The sequence below is a fragment of the Mus caroli genome, chromosome 7 (assembly GCF_900094665.2).
Source record: "Mus caroli chromosome 7, CAROLI_EIJ_v1.1, whole genome shotgun sequence".
NCBI classification, from domain to species: Eukaryota; Metazoa; Chordata; class Mammalia; order Rodentia; family Muridae; genus Mus; species Mus caroli.
In genome coordinates this window covers 47,290,380-47,309,558 of record NC_034576.1, presented here as the reverse complement: position 1 = coordinate 47,309,558, position 19,179 = coordinate 47,290,380, and the positions used below count along the sequence as shown (strand labels likewise).

At 53.2% G+C, this 19,179-nt stretch overlaps 2 protein-coding genes across 3 annotated transcripts in view; both read left to right on the top strand.

Annotated features, from left to right (window-relative positions):
• The first annotated feature begins 1,438 nt into the window (after positions 1 to 1,438).
• Lin7b (lin-7 homolog B, crumbs cell polarity complex component) lies at positions 1,439 to 4,128 on the top strand. The gene is made up of 6 exons (XM_021166265.2): positions 1,439 to 1,501; positions 1,778 to 1,896; positions 2,037 to 2,108; positions 2,671 to 2,880; positions 3,554 to 3,717; positions 4,021 to 4,128. The coding sequence occupies exons 1-6, from the start codon at positions 1,465 to 1,467 to the stop codon at positions 4,040 to 4,042; spliced, it is 624 nt and encodes a 207-aa protein (XP_021021924.1). The 5' UTR covers positions 1,439 to 1,464; the 3' UTR covers positions 4,043 to 4,128.
• Positions 4,129 to 5,000: 872 nt separating this feature from the next.
• Ppfia3 (PTPRF interacting protein alpha 3) overlaps positions 5,001 to 19,179 on the top strand; it is a 27,722-nt gene continuing 13,543 nt past the window's right edge. The window contains exons 1-14 of one of the 2 annotated variants that reach the window (XM_021166264.1): positions 5,001 to 5,360; positions 10,312 to 10,566; positions 11,489 to 11,590; positions 11,903 to 12,067; positions 12,774 to 12,848; positions 13,021 to 13,095; positions 13,931 to 14,152; positions 15,227 to 15,373; positions 15,470 to 15,604; positions 15,693 to 15,776; positions 16,631 to 16,762; positions 16,995 to 17,057; positions 17,148 to 17,227; positions 18,269 to 18,413. In XM_021166264.1, the coding sequence (XP_021021923.1) occupies positions 10,327 to 10,566; positions 11,489 to 11,590; positions 11,903 to 12,067; positions 12,774 to 12,848; positions 13,021 to 13,095; positions 13,931 to 14,152; positions 15,227 to 15,373; positions 15,470 to 15,604; positions 15,693 to 15,776; positions 16,631 to 16,762; positions 16,995 to 17,057; positions 17,148 to 17,227; positions 18,269 to 18,413 (1,665 nt within the window). In that variant the 5' untranslated portion in view covers positions 5,001 to 5,360; positions 10,312 to 10,326. Of the gene's footprint in view, positions 5,361 to 10,311; positions 10,567 to 11,488; positions 11,591 to 11,902; positions 12,068 to 12,773; positions 12,849 to 13,020; positions 13,096 to 13,930; positions 14,153 to 15,226; positions 15,374 to 15,469; positions 15,605 to 15,692; positions 15,777 to 16,630; positions 16,763 to 16,994; positions 17,058 to 17,147; positions 17,228 to 18,268; positions 18,414 to 19,179 lie in introns of those variants that run through there. The other variant, XM_029479873.1, reaches the window with a different exon arrangement.

The following is a 19,179-nucleotide window of genomic DNA, read 5'->3' as shown; positions in this document are numbered from 1 at the left end:
GCCAGCAGCATCTTCCAGCTCCCAGGCTCTGTTTAGACATCACAGGCTTAAGTGGTCATTCGGTTTGTTTGCTTGCTTTTGGTCCCCCCCCCCCCGCCCTCCAGCATCTCCTGTAACCTAAGTTCGCCACCAACTAATGATCTTACTGCCTCCACAGCGTAGGATTCCAAACGAGCACCAGGGTTATACAGAGCTGCAGGTGGAACCCAAGGCTTTCGATTTGCTAGGCAAGTGCTCGGTTGAGCCACATCACCAGCTAACTACAGGCTCCTCACATGGAGAATATCTGCAAGCACCCCACAGAGTCCCCAGGAGTCCTCCTCAGTGCTCCCCACTCCACCTCTCAACCCGAACAGGCAGCACTCCACGTTAGTCGACCAGTCTCCTGGGCCTTATTTTCCCTTCTGCCCCTTCTGAAATCCAGTCTCCCTGATGTCCCCAGAGATCTTCAGATAGGTATTTGTCCATCTTGTACACTCTCAGGGGTTTATATGGAGACACAGATCCAAATGCAAATGCTAACCACTGTTCTGCCATCATGACTGCTCAGTCTCTTGGCTACTCTCTGGGTGGCTACTGGGGTGACCCAGGTCTTACAATTTGTTGACCTTATCTTCCAAATATCTCTGAACTGTAAAGGTCCTATTCAAGTTTCTCTCTCTCCCCCACTCTCCTCCCCTCCCCTCCTCTTCTCTCTCTCTCTCTCTCTCTCTCTCTCTCTCTCTCTCTCTCTCTCTCAGAGTGTGTGAGTCTAGGTTAGTCTAGACAGGGTCTCACTATGTATACCTGGAAATCACTGACCTTGGAAGTGCTGAGATTAAAGGCGTGGACCATCGGGCTCTGTGTGTATGTTTTGTCAGTCTCACGTAGACTTGGCTAGCCACAAGACCTCAGTGTAACTGAGGGTGACCTTGGACACTGTTCCGATCTCCCTGCCTCCACTTCTGAATGCTGGGATTACAGGTATGATTTATGCTCTGCAGGGGACAGGACCTAGAATCTCAGCCTGCAAGGTTAGCAATCTTAGACTGAGTTACCCCTTCAGCTTTTTATTTTTCTGCTTTCTTGAAATAGGCTCTTGTTATGTGTCTTCCAGTCCTGAGAACCCACGCCCCTCTGTAGAAATGAGGGGAAGTTACCAGAAAAGCACAGACATACTGTAAAGAGCAAGGCAGACACACCAACGGAGTAACAAGATCGCGGCTAGGACAGACCTATGATGGACAGCAGATAGTGATGTAGGAGCAAGACACCCAGAGGAGGAAGGTCTCTAGAGTTCTGGAGTGGGCGGGACCCTGCGGAGCACCGCCTCCCGTCAGTGTGAGGGCAGGCCCTCTGAAACTGTTGGTTGCCGTGTGGGCAGGGCCTCATGCTGCACCACCTCCTTGCCAGCACCTGGTGGGCGGGGCCTCGCATTGCACCTCCTCGCTGGCGCCTGGGCGGGTGGCTTACATTAGAGGTGATATGGCTGCACTGGTGGAGCCTCTGGGGCTGGAGCGGGGTAAGCGCTCCGAGGGTCCAGTCCGGGCTCTGGGCTCCGTTGGGTCGCGGCAGGCTTTGCAGATGCGGGGGTTGAGGGGCGGACCTAGTTAGGGTGGGCGGGGCGCGGCCTGCAGTCTGAGGGCGTGGGAGGGTCTGGGGCGGAGCGCCCCACCAACACCTCGCCCAGGGTTGGGGTCCCCGCGACCCGCGAGGCACGTGGATCGCTTCCAGTCTGACCTCGGTTGCCCTTCTTGCTGCCGGCGTATGCTCTCGCGGTCCCTGCCGCTTTCTGCAGACGTGTCCCGGGCTGTGGAGCTGCTGGAGCGGCTGCAGCGCAGCGGAGAGCTGCCCCCGCAGAAGCTGCAGGCCCTGCAGCGGGTCCTGCAGAGCCGCTTCTGCTCTGCCATCCGCGAGGTGAGCATCTTGCTTCTGTATAAGTTGTAGTTTCCTTGTACTCCGCGGCGGGGTCGGCGACCGGCGAGCGGACGAGGACACCGGTGTCCAGGGCTGTGGACTGGCAGCTCTCTGACGTTGCCGTGTCCCCGACTTCCCAGGTGTATGAACAGCTCTATGACACGCTGGACATCACTGGCAGCGCCGAGGTGCGGGCTCATGCCACAGCCAAGGTAAGCTCTTGCCCCGGTAGCTCTGGGTGACCACGAAAGCACAGTGCCCTCCTTCACATCTGCGCATCTCTGTGCCACCCTATGAAGATTTATTTATAATGCCCTTTAAATAACTGCACATTTTTAACTTGAATGCACATGAGATTCTCTCTAGCAACAGGCTTGGAAACTGGCCTCACTTTCCTGTCGCTAAGATGACCCTAAAAGGCAATCCGGTTGGATGTTGTGAACAGGGACACCTTTCCAAACTGCAGTGTTTATTACTTATTACTGCCTGCAGACTCAAGATTTCCACCTGATCCCTATCACCCCACCCCACCCCTGAGGGGGGGCACTTGTTTCCATTTGTCTGAGAACAAGATTGGCAGGTGTTAAGTACTAAGGATGCCCTTCTCCATGACTTGTGGAAGAAAGCAAGGGTTCTCACAGGTCGGAGTCACTGTAGGGTAGCCTCCTCTTGAGCTGTGTCAGGATTCCCCTGCTTGATCTTTGCGGCTACACTGGTTGGAGTGCCCATGTCTCAAAGAGGGTCTCTCTCATTGAGGCGCCTTCTCTCTTCCAGGCCACAGTGGCTGCTTTCACGGCCAGTGAGGGCCATGCACATCCCAGGGTCGTGGAACTACCGAAGACTGATGAGGGTTTGGGCTTCAACATCATGGGTGGCAAGGAGCAGAACTCACCCATCTATATCTCTCGAGTCATCCCTGGGGGCGTGGCTGATCGCCATGGTGGCCTCAAGAGGGGAGACCAGCTGCTGTCTGTGAATGGTGTGGTGAGTGGGGTTGGTAGTGTCTGCAAGGCAGCCCTGGACGGTCACATTCCCTCTACACAGGGAACACAGCCTTTGGAGACAGCACTGTGGGGTACACTGCTGACCCTCAAGGACTTCAGAGAGCTTAGCTAGGATAGCAGCCCAGTGTAGAAGATGGCAGTTGTTGTCAGGAGGAATATTTGGCTTGGAGGTTGAAGGATGGGTACTTCTCTGGACTAAGATGTGGAGGGGTGGTTCTGGCTTGGAATAAAGATGGTCCCTGAGATGAGGGGAAAGGCTGGCTCTGACTGATGTCTGGGCCGGTCAGCATCCTGAAACCCCAGTGATTAGAATCCAAGGAAACACCACCAAGGAGGTCGTCTCTCCAGGAAAGCTCGGCTTCTGTCCCTGGGTAGTGAGGGCAGGAGAGCAATAGGCTTAGGGGGTGTAGACAGACTTTTTTTGGGACAGGTTCAGTGGCCTGGTTCATTGAGGACACTGGGACTCTAAGCTATCTTGACATGCAGTTTTTAGGTTGTGGGTGTGTGCCTAAAGTTGGTGATCCACTAGAGGGATATGAGGCCTTGGAGGCTTGACCCCAGCAGCCATGTCACTATCCACTGGTCCCATGTCCTGGGTAGGGTGGTAAGGGCAGCGGTTTGGGCCAGCAGTCTGTGCGAGAACTGCCCTGCAGAGTGTGGAAGGCGAACACCATGAAAAGGCGGTGGAACTCCTGAAGGCTGCACAGGGCTCAGTGAAACTGGTGGTGCGCTACACTCCTCGGGTGCTGGAGGAGATGGAAGCCCGCTTTGAGAAGATGCGATCTGCCCGTCGGCGCCAGCAGCACCACAGCTACACGTGAGCCTCCAGTCACCATCCTCTCCCTGCTGCCTTCCCCAACCTTAGATACCCAAATCAGGCCAGTGAGCCCAGTGGTCTTCAACATTTATCTCTGGCTCTCCACCAGGGGTTTTTTGACCTTTGACTCCTGCCATGGTAGCCAAGGCCCTGGGACCCTCTGGCTCCCCAACTCCAGAAGCCCTGTGCCTGATTTTTTGAACTGTTGTCTCCAGAACCCCACCATTGAACATCTTATGCTCCCCCTCCCCCACCCAATGAACCTCCCCTGTGTCTAAAACTCCCCTCTCTACACCCTCACAGGTCCTTGGAGTCTCGAGGCTGAAATCACAGACCAGGACCCTCCTCCTCCTCCCCTGTACAGTATTATTTATTGTCACTGGCTCCTTATTTAAAGATCTTTAACCCTCACCGAGTGTCTTGTGTGTCTGTCGCGCATCCTGGAATAGTCTCTGTGGGGGAGGAGGACAGTGAAGCTGAGGTTAAGAACAAGCTCATTCCAGTCTGTGTACCATGATAGACAACGCTCGCGCAGCTCTGAAGGCGGAGGCTGGCCGGTGTCCCAGAGACTAGCCCGACCCAAGGCTGCGTCTATGTGAGCGCCAGGGAGCAGCACTAAAGACCACTGCCCCCAACCCTTAAGAGGTTCGGAAGGCCAAGGCCTGGCAAGGTCTCCAGTGAGTCGGACGCGGGAGTCTTGAAACCAGCAGAAGCCGCCTGATCATTGCCTCTGTAGGCGGGGCGGAGCGAACCATCCGCTGGGGGAACCCTGCGGGCCGTGCCACCGGCTGCGTAGGAGTCGGGTTGGTGGGGCGCATGCAGTACCCTAGACGGGCGCAGGGGTGCAGAGTAACACGCACTCGCCACCCGTCGTCCACTTGCCTCACCTTCCAACCGAGCACATCCTTCCGGGAGCCGCCCTTGTCTTAAAAAAAAAAAAAATCCCACCTTGAATGTTGAATTCCTATCCCGCCACACAACCCTCGTGTCCCGTGGGACGCGCGCCGCCGTGGGGACCCGGGGTCGCGACTCGCGCTCCATGCTGCGCGCTACTAGATTCAGGTGACATCATCCTCTGCCGGGCTCCGCCTCCCTCCCAGGCCGCCGCACGCTGCATGCCTATTGGTCGCTGCACCATGAGTCCCGCCCCCAGCTCTCCGCCCGCGCGGCCCCTCCCTCCCGATGTGGAGGCGGGGTCTGGTCGCCGGCCGGCACGGAGGCCAATTCTCATTGGCCATTTAGCACCGTCCGTCAGTCTTCTGTTAAAGGGGCCACGACCGCCCGGGATCTGTGGGGGGGAGGGGGAGGGAGGAGAATTTTTTTGGGGGGGAGAAGGTGGGATTTGGGGGGGCGCTGGTGGGCACCCCTGGATCTGGCGACTGCGGCCTCGCGGGGGGAGGCTGTACGGTGACAAGGGCAGGGGGCTATTTTAGGGAGTAAGAAGGCTGTGAGACCGTGAGGGGGAGGGGGGTCCCCAGCGCTGGAGCCGGAGCAAGAGACGCTGAGCCCGCGCTAGCGGCGTAGACAGGGTTCCAGAGCTCCAGATCCGGGCCCCGGCCGCCGCCAGGGGCCCCGCCCGGTGCCCCTACCCCACCCCGCGTCCCTCCTGCAGCCCAGCTCCTCCCGCAGTCGTCGCGGACCAGGTAGGTAAGAGCCCGGCCCAGCTTGCCCGGCAGCGCCCACCCTGGGGACCCCTGGGCTAGCGTTTCCGACTAGCTTGCCCGAAATCCTACATTCCCATCTTCATCCCAAGGGAACCCAGAGTCCAGATTTCACAAGCCAACCCAAGAGACCCAGGCGTGTCCCTTCCCGGAGCTCAGAGTGCCCCGCCGAACCCTAGTATCTCAGGCGGGCTACCTCCTTGTGCCTCCTCCAGGGCCCAGAAGCCTGGATCCCTCAGCTCAGCCCAGGGGACCCCTCAGTCTAGATCCATCCTCTGGGCCCAGTCCTGGGAGCTCCAGACCCTGGTCACCGCTGTGGGGCTTCCCCCACTGCGACCAAATCATTCCCCCATTTGCGCCCCCCACCTTCTGGTTGAATCAGCCGGCGACGTTCCTCGGTCCAGGCCGGCTCGCCCTGGACACAGGCCCGCGCCGGAGCTGTCCATGGTCAGCTCTCTCGGTAGCCTCGCCTCCCCCATCTCCTTCCACGGCCGCTAGGGAGGAGGGGGGTGCAGGTGGTGTGGGGATTCCTCCCCCTCACCGCGCCTTTGACCTGGGGTTCCCCGGCGCCCCCCTCCCAGGTGGGCCGCAGGGCTCTCAGGCCCATCTTTAGGCACTCTAGCTTTCTGGGACTCTAGCTGCTTCACTTACATAGAGCTTGTGAATGTCCCTGCCCAGGCCACTTAGAAACCTTGGCATGGAGCCTCCCGCTCCCACCTGGTTCTGAAAAGCTGTTAGTGTCCATATATCTGCTGGCCCTGACTAATCCCTGTCACCTATTCAGCACCCGGGGAATCCAGTTTCCTAGCCTTTGCCCCCACCTCCCCACTTAGCACCTACTTTAACAGCTCCCCCCTACCCCCCGCAGACAAATATTACCAGCCTCTTGGTACACCAGCACCTGCTTGCTGCCTTATAGACTCAGGCGCCATGACTTCCTTTCAAAGACCTGGAATGCAATTCCTCGGCTTCTGTCCTCACTTTCCCTTGGTGATCTAAGTGTCTCACCCCCATCTTGTAACCTCCACCTGAACAAACACTCATCTCAGGGACCCAGAATCTCTGACAGTGGTGAGTGTCCTGTCCATCAGACCACCCACCCAGGCTTACACTCCCACCAAACAGTAAGGCTCTAAGTTTCTTCACCCCTAGGTAGATTCAAAGGTCTGGACCTTGGCTCTGCATTCCACTCCCATCTTCATGTCTTGGTGGCCTCAACTTCACATCTTCCATGGCTTTAACAAGCATTCATCATCTGCTCTATCATCTCAGGTGCTAGACTTGCAGAGCCTCCTCTCCCCCAAAGCTGGATATTTCTGGCATCTCCTTGCCTCTAGAGACCCATATGGTAATATCTGATGTCTCATACTCCATGTACCAAACAGCCATCCTTTCCTCCAGGTCTGTTTTGGGATCAAGGTTCACGAGGTTATTTGGAACCAGCCAGCTGTCTTTCTGCACTTCTAGTTAAAATGTGTCCTTTCCCTGTGTTATGTCCAAGATCCTAAGTCCCAGAACATTTCCAGATGATGTGTCTGTTCCGTCTTCACCAAGGCATGTGATCCACTCCAAGGCCATGAACTAACTTCTAAGCATGTTTTTTTTTTTTTTTTTTTTTTTTTTTTTTTTTTTTTTTTTTTTTTTTACTTGCTCCCTTCCCGTCCCCAGTGGCAGGATTTTGCCATGCATCCCAGGCTGGATTAGAACTCACTATGTTGTCTACATTTTTCCTCCTCCTCTTCATCCTCTTTTTCTTCTATTTCTTCTTCTCCTCTTCTTCCCCTTCCTTCTTTTTCTTCTTTGGTCTTTACCAATATCTAGACAACACGCCTAAGCCATTCTCTGCTCTCAGTCCTCTCCTCAGGCATGCCCTATATTTCTAGCTACAGGGGCTGAGGTTGTTGCTGGGGCCGAGCACTTACCTCACATGCACAAAGGCCAGGCTTCAATTACTAGCACTTGACCAATAACAAAAGGGCCCGCTTTATGCCCACCCTTAAAGACTAGTGTCTGCTGAGTTTCCATGGTGGATGTGTTTTATGCTCTGGCCATGTCTGCTGATGTTCTAGATCCCCTTCTTCCCAGGATATTCTAACTTGCAGAATGTGTCGTTTTCAATGAAATAGTCTAGTATTCTTTGGAACTCTAGCGTGCACAATCTTTTTTTTTTTAATTAATGGTTTATTTTTATTTTATGTGCATTAGTGTTTTGTCTGCATATATGTTTATGCAAGGGTGCCAGGTCCTCTGGAACTGGAGTTAGACCATTGTAAGCTGCCAGGTAGGAGTCAGGAATTGAACCCAGGTCCTCTTGCAGAATAGTCTGTGCTACTGATCACGGTGCCATCTCTCCAGCCCCCCATAGCTTGCACAATCTTAATCCTGGAAGTTTCCAGAGCCGTGTTCTGCTTATCGTTCGAAGCCTTGGGTTCTAGATCCCTGTCTGCAGCTTCTGCCTTTTCCTTGCTGTGGCCTCAGCTTTGGTGTCGGTCTTGGTCCCGGCTGGGTCAGAAGCTTCCAGCTCCATCTGCGGCCCTGGCATTCTGAGCCTGTTCTAGACGCTGGCCTTTTCTAGAGTCTTCAGGTTCAAGATGTTCCTGTTTCCTAAACAGACCACCCCCACCAGAGGATCTCTCTCTCTCTCTCTCTCTCTCTCTCTCTCTCTCTCTCTCTCTCTCTCTCTCTCTCTCTCTCTCTCTCTCTCTCTCTCTCTCTCTCTCTCTCTCTGTTATTTGGTACATTTTGTTTTTCTGTATGTGTGCATGTGGAGGTCAAAGGACAGTTTGCAGGAGTTCTCTTCTTCATACCCCATGCGTGTCCCAGATTCTCCAACTCAGGGCTTCAGTCTCGGTAACAAGTTTTGTCCACTGAGCCATCTTCCTGGCCTCCTGGCCGTGTGTGTGTGTGTGTGTGTGTGTGTGTGTGTGTGTGTGTTTGGAGCAGGATTTCATTGTAGTACTCTTGAACTCGCAATCCTTCTGCCTCACCTGGACTCAGCGGTGGGCGCAGCTTATGTCCTATGGCCAGGCATCCATGCTAAGCAGGTTCTGAGTCCTAGATTCTGTCTTTTGACCAGATCTATTATATATTGCATTAGGGGTGCTCCTCTATGTCATTTTGCTCACCTCTGAAGGTTCCAGGCACCTATTTATGTTACCAGGTGGCTTTGGGCTGATTCTACCTTCCAGTCCTCAGTTGTAGCATAGAACCCTTTAGTTAGCCGAAAGAGCCGCTCTTGCCTTCAGTCACATGCTCAGTGTGGAAGCTCTTAATCTTTTCTGTGTACTGTAGCATCTTGGTAACACTGACTGTCCATTCTCTTTCTCAGTGAATCGGAGAGTCTACAATAATCTCACTCATCCTAGGCTGTACGTTTTGACACGATTGTGGGTTTGAGCTTTCATGTGTGTGTGTGTGTGTTGGGGGGGGAGCGTCTAGCCTAAAGCTGGCCTTCTCTCTTATAAACTTTTTGATGGATCCAGTTTCTGGGAAGTGTAGAGTTCCAGAAAATTTAAAGTCACAAGGAATTTAGGGACCCCGCTGTACTCTTTTCTGTATTCCAGAGCCCTTCTTGTCTCACAGAAACCCAAGGACCCAATGGCTTTGGTCACAGTTCTCATTTGGGTGGAGTTGGGAAGTATCCAATCTCAAACCGGTTAGGTCGCTGCATGTGTTGAGGGGAAGGAAAGGAGTGAAAGTCTCTCCTGCTTTCGGTCTGGCCAGATGGACTTGTTGGACCTGAAGTGATCCAGGGAGAGGCTCACTGGGCCTCTCTACATCTCTGCCCCGCCCCTGGCCCAGGGAACCTAATAAATCCCGCCTCTCTCTCCTCCCACACTCTTGGTTAACGCCTCAAGAGGGCGGGGCAGGAGGAGCATCCTGGGGTGACTAGAACCTGAGTCTGAGGGGAGAAGGGTTCAACAGCTTAGATTTATGGGTGTGCAGGAGATCTAGGGGTCCGAAGAAAAGAGACTGTTGGAGCCTCAGACCCCTAGATGTAGTGGACTACTAGGTGCGGGGGATCAGCCTCCTGTGACCTGAGTGAGATGACGGAGCCCTGCGCCCTGTTAGGCATTTTTATTTTGTTTTTGTTTGTTTGTTTGTTTGTTTGTTTGAGAAAGGCTCTAACGTAACCCAGGCTGACCCGGAATTCCCTAAAATAACCGAGGATGACCTTGAACTACTGATTCTTTCATCTCCACTTCCCAAATGCTGGGATTACAGGCACGCACCACCTAGCCTGGCTTAATACACGAATATTTTTTTTTTAGTAGTACAAGATTCAATCCAGAGCTTCATTTCTGTCAAGCATGTGCTGTGCCACTGAGTTACGACCCCAGCCCTCCTGCTCTGCTTTCTACTCTTATTCATTCAAGTGGAGTGTTGGTCTTTAGAGCAAATCACAGTCCAGTGATCCAATTCAGTATCCGAAGCCCTGTGACTTTTTCAAGGTGTAGTTCTGACTTGGAGCTCAGTTTCCTCTTCTATAGAGTAGGTTGAGGATTCCAAGCCGAGACACAATAGGTAAAGGCTACTTTTAACCCACTTAGCCAGCGACTGGTCCACCAGCTGTTTTTCAGTTCCTGAGTGACCAGGCTTTGGTTTGCAGTGTCTAGTGGAGCCAAGCCTCAGTGACCCAAAGTGCTTTTACCAAAGAGACTCTCGCTGTTTATCTAAGAGTAATGATTTTCAGTTTATCTGTGCTATGATTGCAAAGGACAGACCAGTTTCCCGCTCTTGGAGGCCAGCGCTTAGTTCCCCCCACACACACTTAGCTGTACCTCAGTTTCCCCGTGTCACGATCAGCTTTGCTGACCTCAGTTGCCGCCTATGCAATGCCTGGATTGGGGCCCCAGGGACTATTTCACTGGCCTTGCCTCAGTTATCTGTTTGAGCCCTGAATAGTTAGTCAGTCCCCTCTGCGTACCCGCAGGCCGGCACCGCCGCCATGATGTGCGAGGTGATGCCTACCATCAGCGAGGATGGCCGGCGGGGCTCGGCGCTGGGCCCGGACGAGGCCGGCGGCGAGCTGGAGCGCCTCATGGTCACGATGCTCACAGAGCGCGAGCGCTTGCTGGAGACGCTGCGAGAGGCGCAGGACGGGTTGGCGACAGCGCAGCTACGACTGCGCGAGCTCGGCCACGAGAAGGACTCGCTGCAGCGGCAGCTCAGCATCGCTCTGCCTCAGGTTGGGCGGGGTCTTAGGGAGGAGGAGCCTAAAGACGAGGGCTGTCCCGAATGGGCGGGGCTAGGCGGAAGAGAGTGCGGGACTGGATTGCTTTGGGTAGGCGAGTCTTAGCTGCGAAATGGGTAGGGCTTATATAGAGAGGGCGGGGCTAGTTGAGGATGCCAGGCCTGAGTGGCAAGAAGGTTAGGGTCGGTGAACGGGCGGAGCTTGAGAGAGGCAGGGCCTGGAGAAAGCAAGGCCCGGACCATAAATAAAGGGCGGGGCCTGAGAGGTTGGAGAAGCAAGCTCGCTGAGAAGGAGGGGCATGGACAGCCAGAACGATGGGACTCAGGGTCTAGGGAGTAAGCTGGGAGTGGCATACGCCTTGAACTCTAGAGGCAATGGCAGGCTGATCTTTGAATTAGAGGCCAGCCTGGTCTACAAAGTGAGTGGGTTCTAGGATGGACAGGGCTATACAGAGAAACCCTGTCTGGAAACACTAAGAAACAAAAAAACAGAAAACAACAAAAACCAAGTGGGTAGGGTTTACTAGGAGGGCAGAACCTGTCGAAGGTTTAGTTTGGAAAAAAAGGTGGTCTAAAATGGGTAGTTCCAAAGTATACCCGGGAGTATGGAATTGGCTTAACATTGGTGGGCGGGGCTTACCATGGAGACGGGCGTGGTTTGTGTAAAAGGGCGGAGTTTGAGCAGCAAGAGGAGATTCTGCTATCAAGACCTATATAGGTCTACAGCAACAAAAGGGAGAGTTTGCCCAAAGGGGTAAGATGTGAGCTGCTAGTCTAGCAGGACTTAGTAAGGGGCAGTTTTGAGTGGCTGGAGGAGGCAGAGACTAGCCAGGAGGGTCAGAGCCTTCATATTCTCACAAAGAGAGAAATACAGAAATAATTGAGTCAGCCATCTGATTCTACCCACGCCTGGACAGGAGTTTGCGGCTCTGACGAAGGAGCTTAACTTATGTCGGGAACAGCTTCTGGAGAGGGAAGAAGAGATCGCAGAGCTGAAGGCGGAGCGAAACAACACCCGGGTGAGGGCTCTGGAGATGGAGCTTAAGCGGGATGGGGCACAGGGTGGTGCCGGCCAACATATCTTTTTCCAGCATCTACTTTTCCATCTTCTCTTTTTCCTCGCTTCCAGTCTCCTGTATCGCTGCCTTCCCCGGGCTCCCATCCCCTTTCACTTCCTCAGCTCTGCCCTGGCTGTCACCGTCTTTTCTCCCCACTTGTGCGTGGTCCTTATCTCTTCTTCCTTGTGCACGCCCAACATCATCCTTTCATCCCTTTCCTTGGCCCTTTCTACCCTTGCTTCTTTCCTGTGACTCGGTGCCTTTTCCTTCCAGCTCCTTCTGGAACACCTTGAGTGCCTGGTGTCCAGGCACGAACGTTCCCTGCGAATGACTGTGGTGAAACGCCAAGCCCAGTCCCCTGGAGGGGTCTCCTCTGAGGTGGAGGTGCTCAAGGCTCTAAAATCCCTCTTTGAACACCACAAAGCCCTGGATGAGAAGGTAGGAGAGTAAGAGGATGACAAAGAGAAGACCTGTGGTCCACCTCAACTGAACTAAATGGGAAACAGAAAAGCTGGTTATGATTGGTTGGAGGTGTTTCACCTGGGAGAGAATGTTACCATGATGATTTGATAAAAAGATACACGAGGGGGCTGATGAGATGGCTCAGTGGTTAAGAGCACTGACTGCTCTTCCAGGGGTTCCAAGTTCAATTTCCAGCAACCACATGGTGGCTCACAACCATCTGTAATGAGGTCCGATGCCCTCTTCTGGTGTGTCTGAAGATAGCTACAGTACTCATATACATAAAATAAATTAAAAAAAAAAAAGGTAAGAACGATTCAAACCCAGCACTCAGGAGGCAGAGGCGAATAGGTCTCTATGAGTTTGAGGTTTGTCTGGTCTACACAGAGTTCCAGGCCATACAAGGCTATGTTGCAAGACCTTGGCTAAAAAAGTAAAAATAGAAATAGAATAGTGTATAATAGTCTGCCTGATGCCTGACCTTCACACTCGTTACATTGGTTTCAGAGCTTAGGGTGTTCTGGGACAAGATCGCCTGACGCAAACTGGGTCTTATCTCTGCATCAGGTGTAGATGTTGAGTTTGGGATCCTTCTGCTTCAGCCTTCCGAGTAACTGGGACGACAGGTACCTACGGTACCAAGCCCTACAGTGGTCTAATCTTATCTCACACCCGTCTGCAGGTCCGGGAAAGATTGCGGATGGCACTGGAGAGGGTAGCAGTGCTGGAGGAGGAGCTGGAACTGAGCAATCAGGAGGTAGGGGCGGGGGCGGCAGAGAAGGGGAGGGCCATGTCTTGGTGGTGGACTAAGAAACTGATTGGTTGTGTTCTAAAGGAAGGGGGCCAATGGGGTTGGACCCCAGAAGGAAATCCCAAGGCCCCTAAGGGGGAACTCAGGTGGGCTCTGGTGTTCTGACTGACTCTTCTAGGCCCTGAACCTTCGAGACCAGCTATCTAGAAGGCGGTCAGGACTGGAGGAGCCAGGCAAGGATGGGGATGGACAGGTGAGAGGTCTTAGTCCCCTCCCCGTGACCTCCTCTCAGCGCTGATTGACTGACTGATTGAGGATAGAATTTAGGGCATCTTATATCCTTTGCAAGTCTTCTACCACGGAGCAACATTTCCAGCCCCTCACTAGGTGACCTCCGACTCAAGATCCTTCTGCCTCAGCCTCCCAAGTCATTAAAAGTACAAGCCTACGCTCCAATTATGCCCAGTAACCTCCTGACTTTCTAATGAGCGTTTTACTGTGGGGTTGTTGTTGTTGTTTTGGTTTGGTTTGGTTTGGTTTAGTTTTAAGACAAGGTTCCTCTGTGTAACCCTGGCTGTCCCGGAACTTGCTCTGTAGACCAGGCTGGCCTCAAACTCACAGAGTTCCACCTACCTCCCGAGTGCTGGGATTAAAGGCATGTGCCACCATGGCTGGCCCCCTTTTCAAAGTTTTCATTGCATTCATCGGTGCAAAGATAATGTGAAAGGTCTTGTTTATGTGCATGGGGAGGTCGGAGAACAACTTACGGGAGCAGTTCTCTCCTTTCATAATGTGATTCGTGGAGACTGAACCCAGGCCATCAGGCTTGGTGGCTGAGCCAGTTCATTGGCCTCAGATGGTCACTTTAATGTTTGTCATGACCCTCACTGACCCAATACTATCTGATCCCCTAAGGTCCTTACTGGTCTCTATGACCCTCAAAAACAGACAGACCCCTTTGGACTTTGGTCTACAAGATCCTGACTGGTCCTTGATTCCCCCGTCCCCATACCTGGCTGCCCTCAGGGTGGCTGACCAAGCTACTCAGCTCTGCACTTTGGGTTCTATTTGTTCGTTTCTCTCTCCAGACCCTTGCCAATGGCCTGGGTCCTGTTGGAGAATCCAACCGGCGCACGGCCGAGCTGGAGGAAGCTCTGGAACGGCAGCGTGCAGAGGTGTGCCAGCTGCGGGAACGCCTGGCGGTGCTGTGCCGTCAGATGAGCCAGCTGGAGGAGGAGCTGGGCACTGCTCACCGCGAGCTGGGTAAGGCCGAGGAAGCTAACTCCAAGCTGCAGCGCGACCTCAAGGAGGTGAGGCGGAGCCCCTGGAGAGCCGCTCTCTGTCCCCCGACTCCCACCCCAGCTTTCTCCCAGCCTTTCAAGAGTAACTGAGTTCAAGAATGACAGGACCTGAACTCAGTCCCCAAGTTATGTGGAATCCCTCCTCAGTTTCCTTATCTGTACAATGGGACTAATCCGAGGGTTTGTGTGTGGCACCTGGTTCCTGTGTTACCATGGTGATAAACCTAGGACTTTACTTACTCTAGACCCATGATCTATTTACCTCTGAGCCATGGCCCTAGTTTCTCACTGGCAGGCACTTTTCTTCTGAGTCACTCTGTCAACCCCTCACTGGGTGACTCTAGGCATCTACCACTGAGCTACATCCTGTCAGTTGCTTTATTCTTTATTTTGAGGAGGGTAATTTGCCCAGTTTGGCTCTGGAATTGTGACCTCTTGCCTCAGCCTCCTGAGTACTAAGCCCTGCTGGTCTGGATACTTGAAGGAAGTGAATTAAAAAGTGAATGTTTGATTCCTCACCAGCTTGGCAGGTGGCAGGGGCTACTTGCCTCTGTCACAAGGCTCCTCATGACAGCCCCAGGAAGGTCTATCTCCCGCCTGATTCTGGCCTATCTTCTCTGGGCTTCTAAGCTTGGGCTAGCCTGGTAGCTCTCTGCCAGATGGTGTGAACCTTCCCAAGAGACCCCCAGCAAGTATTCAGTAGGACAGTGTTATGCCGAAGTGTGGCTTGAGTGAAGGAAGGCTGTATTCCATATGTCTTTTTTTTTTTTATATATATTTGTTTATCAGGTAGGGTCTCCCTATGTATTCCAGGTGGGCCTTGAACTTGGCTGGCCTTCAAAGTTCTCTTGCTTTAGCCTCCCACTTACTGGGATAACAGGAATGTGACATCACCATGCCCTGAGTCTTCCCTCATCTTTATGGAAGCTCTAAGCCAGAACTGCTTTAAAAGTTGTGACACAGAATGGAGCAAAGAGCTTATTTTCTATAAACCCTGGAGTGCCTTGTCTGGGGTTTTTGGCCTCTGCTGCCACAAGTCTTTCTGGGAGTTGTAGTCCACACATGCCATTATAACCTCTGTAGGCCCTGGCTCAGCGGGAAGATATGGAAGAACGCATCACCACACTGGAGAAGCGCTACCTGAGTGCCCAGCGTGAGGCCACATCTCTACATGATGCCAACGACAAGCTGGAGAATGAGTTGGCCAGCAAAGAGTCCCTGTACAGACAGGTGAAAGCCCACCCAGCAAGAGACCCAGGAGACCACGCGACGATACTGTGGCTGGGTAACTGAGCCCCTCTGCTCTTCTGCCTCTTTCTCTCCCAGAGTGAAGAGAAGAGCCGTCAGCTGGCTGAGTGGCTGGATGACGCCAAGCAGAAGCTGCAACAGACCCTGCAGAAGGCTGAGACCTTACCCGAGATAGAGGCTCAGCTGGCGCAGCGCGTGGCTGCTCTGAACAAGGTGACAGCCTGGCAAGGGGCGGGGCCAGAGGTGCAGGGGCGGGGATCGTGGTGGAGTCAAGTCACGCTCCACGGGTCCTGTCCACTAGGCTGAGGAACGCCATGGGAACTTTGAAGAGAGGCTTCGGCAGCTGGAGGCACAGCTGGAGGAGAAGAACCAGGAGCTACAGCGGGTGAGAGGGCCAAGGGATAGTATGGAACAGTGATGTAGGGAAAGGACTTACCTGTGGGCGTGGCCTGGTAGGACTTACCTGAGGGGTGTGGCTTATATGAAAAGTGAGGTTTATATCAGGAGATGGGTTGTATGAGGAGCAGGACTTGAAAGAGCACACACTTGTGTGTGTGTGTGTGTGTGTGTGTGCGCGCGCGCGCGCACAGTTTATATGAGGGGCCAGCCTGGGCGGGGACAAGGCTTAGCTGAGGGGGTGAATTAGATGGCATTCATATGAATGGCAGAACTTAGATGGAGGGTGGAGCTCCTGGAGCTTACAGGAAGGAACTGGGTGGGATGTATGAGGCTTAGATAGGGGTGAGACTGGGCAGAACTTAACTGAGGGGATAGATTAGGTGGGGTCTACATGACATCAGAGCTTAAAAGAGAGAGCCTGAGAGTAAGGACAGAGCTTAGATGAAGGGGCTGGGGTTGGTCGATGACGCTTAGATGAGGCTTCAAGCTGGAGTTGGACTTAGCTGAGTCCTTGGCTAAATGGACTGACTATATACATGGGAGTCAGGGCACAGTGAGGATATCTCAGGGGAGGGGCTAAAATGAGGGGGCGGGGCTTAGATGAGGGGCCGGGTTGGGTGAGGCATGAAGGGTGGGGCTTAACTGAGGATCAGAGTAGTGGGTGGGACTTAGATGACTCTTAGTCAGAGTCTGGTTTGGTTGAGATGAGGGATGGGTTAAGGAGGGACTAAATAGGAATCAAGATGAAGCAAGGCTTAGGTGAGGGGCATGATTTCGAACAAGGGGAATGATCTCAGAAGGACCCGCTGGACAGTCTCTGCCCTGTTTCCCTGTGTTCAGGCCCGGCAGAGGGAGAAAATGAACGATGACCACAATAAGCGACTGTCAGAGACGGTGGACAAGCTGCTAAGTGAATCCAACGAACGGTTACAGCTTCACCTCAAAGAACGTATGGGGGCACTGGAGGAGAAGGTGCGCCCCCTCCCACCCCTGCCCCAGACCTTTGTCAACCAGGGGTGGCTCCAAATGCCGTCCTAGGGCCCATACATCTTCTTCAGGTCTGTCATTTGAGACCTCCATACCGACAAACTCTGCTCTGTGACTGAAGGCACCATTTTGCTTGGCCATTCCAAGAGCGGGGTTTTCCTAGACCACAGCCCTTGCAGCCTGCCTTTGACCTTCCATTTCACCCCTGTCCCCACAGAACTCACTGAGTGAGGAGATTGCTAACATGAAGAAGCTTCAAGATGAGCTGCTGCTGAATAAGGTGAGGACCCGGAACTTAATGGGGAGTTACCGAGTGGCCTGTTCCTCATAGCAGTGACATCGAGCCCCATACCTCTGCCTCTCTCCACAGGAGCAGCTCTTGGCTGAGATGGAACGGATGCAGATGGAGATAGACCAGCTCCGGGGGAGGCCGCCTTCCTCCTATTCCAGGTGACAGAAGCGCTTCCTGCCTTTTCTGTCTGTGGCAAGCTCATCCTCTCCGCTCCTCCTTCTCAACTCTCATCCCTCATTAGTTTTTTTTAAAGATTTATTTATTTTATGTATGAGTGTCTATCTACAGGTACACCTGTATGCCAGAAGAAGGCATCAGATCTCATTACAGATGGTTGTGAGCCACCATGTGGTTGCTGGGAATTAAACTCAGGACCTCTGGAAGAGCAGCCAGTGCTTTTAACCACCGAGCCATCTCTCCAGCCCCCTCGTCCCTTATTTTTAATTTTTACAGTACTGGGGATCAGACCCCCAGGGACTCATGCTATCACCAGGCAGACGTCCTAGCCCTTCACTGGGGGATTCTAGGCAGGAACTCTGCCTCCAAACCACACCCCTTCAGCTCCACACTGGGAAATTCTCCTGTACATCTCCGGACTCTTTTTGCTTTTCCCTTTGAGACAGAAGCTTACTAAGTTGCCCACGCTGGCTTTGAACCGGTGATCCTTCTGACACAGCCTCGCAAGTAGCTGAGACTACAAGGTTACATGGCCAGGTCCAGCTTTATTAATTTTGTTTATCTATATTTAAGAATATTTTAGTCAGGTGATAGTGCATACCTTTAATCCCAGCACTTGGGAGGCAGAGGTAGGTGGATCTCTGAGTTCGAGGCCAGCCTGGTTTACAGAGCAAGTTCCAGGACAGCCAAGAGTATACAGAGAAACTGTGTTTCAAATCGACAAATTCATACACAAATCTTGATCATATCCCCCAAAACTTCCCATAAAACATCACATTCCCAATTGCTTTCTTTTCTTCCTCCTCCTCTTCCTCTTCTTTTTGAGACGGGGCTTTTCACGGAGATCCACCTGCCTCTGCCTCCCTAGTGCTGGGATTAAAGGAGTGAGCCATCCCTGTCTGGCCACAATTTCTTTTCTAAAATAACCCAGTGAGCTCAACTGTTGCCGCCCCCAGAGCAGGCAGATCTGTTCCTGTGACTCCTAACCTCTATTCCTTTTCTGGTCTTTCCTGGGTTCACAGGTCCCTTCCTGGCAGTGCCCTGGAGCTCCGTTACTCCCAGGCACCAACCTTACCTTCTGGTGCCCCTCTGGATCCTTATGGGGCTGGCAGTGGCCGGGCAGGCAAGAGGGGCCGCTGGTCGGGGACCAAGGACGAGTCTTCCAAGGTCAGTAGCCACCTCTAGGGCCTAGATAGAGAGGGATTGTGATGGGGAGGCAGCTGGATCTGCACAGCACGGGGAGGATTCTGGGATGAAAAGTCCCGTCTCTCTGACTCCCTCTCTTCTCTCCTGACCTCCATCACCACCATCCACCTGCCTGCACGTCTGATCTCCTCCTATGATGTGTATACGGTGAGTACTGAAGATGGAGGAAGAGTGGCGAATTCCAGAAGGAGGCCAGGCAGAGAAGCTGGTTGGCTCTGGGGAACTGGGAAGAAGGGAGGAGTCGTGGTGTGGGCGTGGCTTTAGGGCCGTTAGGAGCAAGTAAGAGACTGGTGCTGTGGAGAAGGCATGGTTAGTAAAACCCCTGGCCAGATGTAGTGACCCGTGCCTCTGGGTTCAGCTCTGGGGAGGTGCAGACAGGAGGACCTTTAAACCCTGTGGTCAGTCAGCCTTGATAGTGAGCTACAGATTCAGTGAGAGACGGTCTCAAAAAAAAATAAGGTGGGATTGGGCCCGTTCGCAAATGCTTTTAATCCCTATGTTCAAGCATCCTAGGCAGGTAGGTTTCTGTGAGTTCTAGGCCAGATAGGTCAAACAGCCAATGCATATTTTTTTTTTAAAGAAAAGAATGAGCCAGGCCACTCCTTTAATCCCAGCACTTGGGAGGCAGAGGCAGGTGGATTTCTGAGTTGGAGACCAGCCTGGTCTACAGAGTTAGTTCCAGGACAGCCAGGGCTACAGAGTGAGCTCCAGGACAGCCAGGGCTATA

Coding starts and splice junctions, on each gene's coding strand:
- Lin7b (XM_021166265.2), top strand. CDS start 1,465: ATGGCTGCACTGGTGGAGCCTCTGGGGCTGGAGCGGG. Junction 1,502..1,777: donor GCCTCTGGGGCTGGAGCGGG/GTAAGCGCTCCG, acceptor CGCTTTCTGCAG/ACGTGTCCCGGGCTGTGGAG. Junction 3,718..4,020: donor CAGCAGCACCACAGCTACAC/GTGAGCCTCCAG, acceptor ACACCCTCACAG/GTCCTTGGAGTCTCGAGGCT.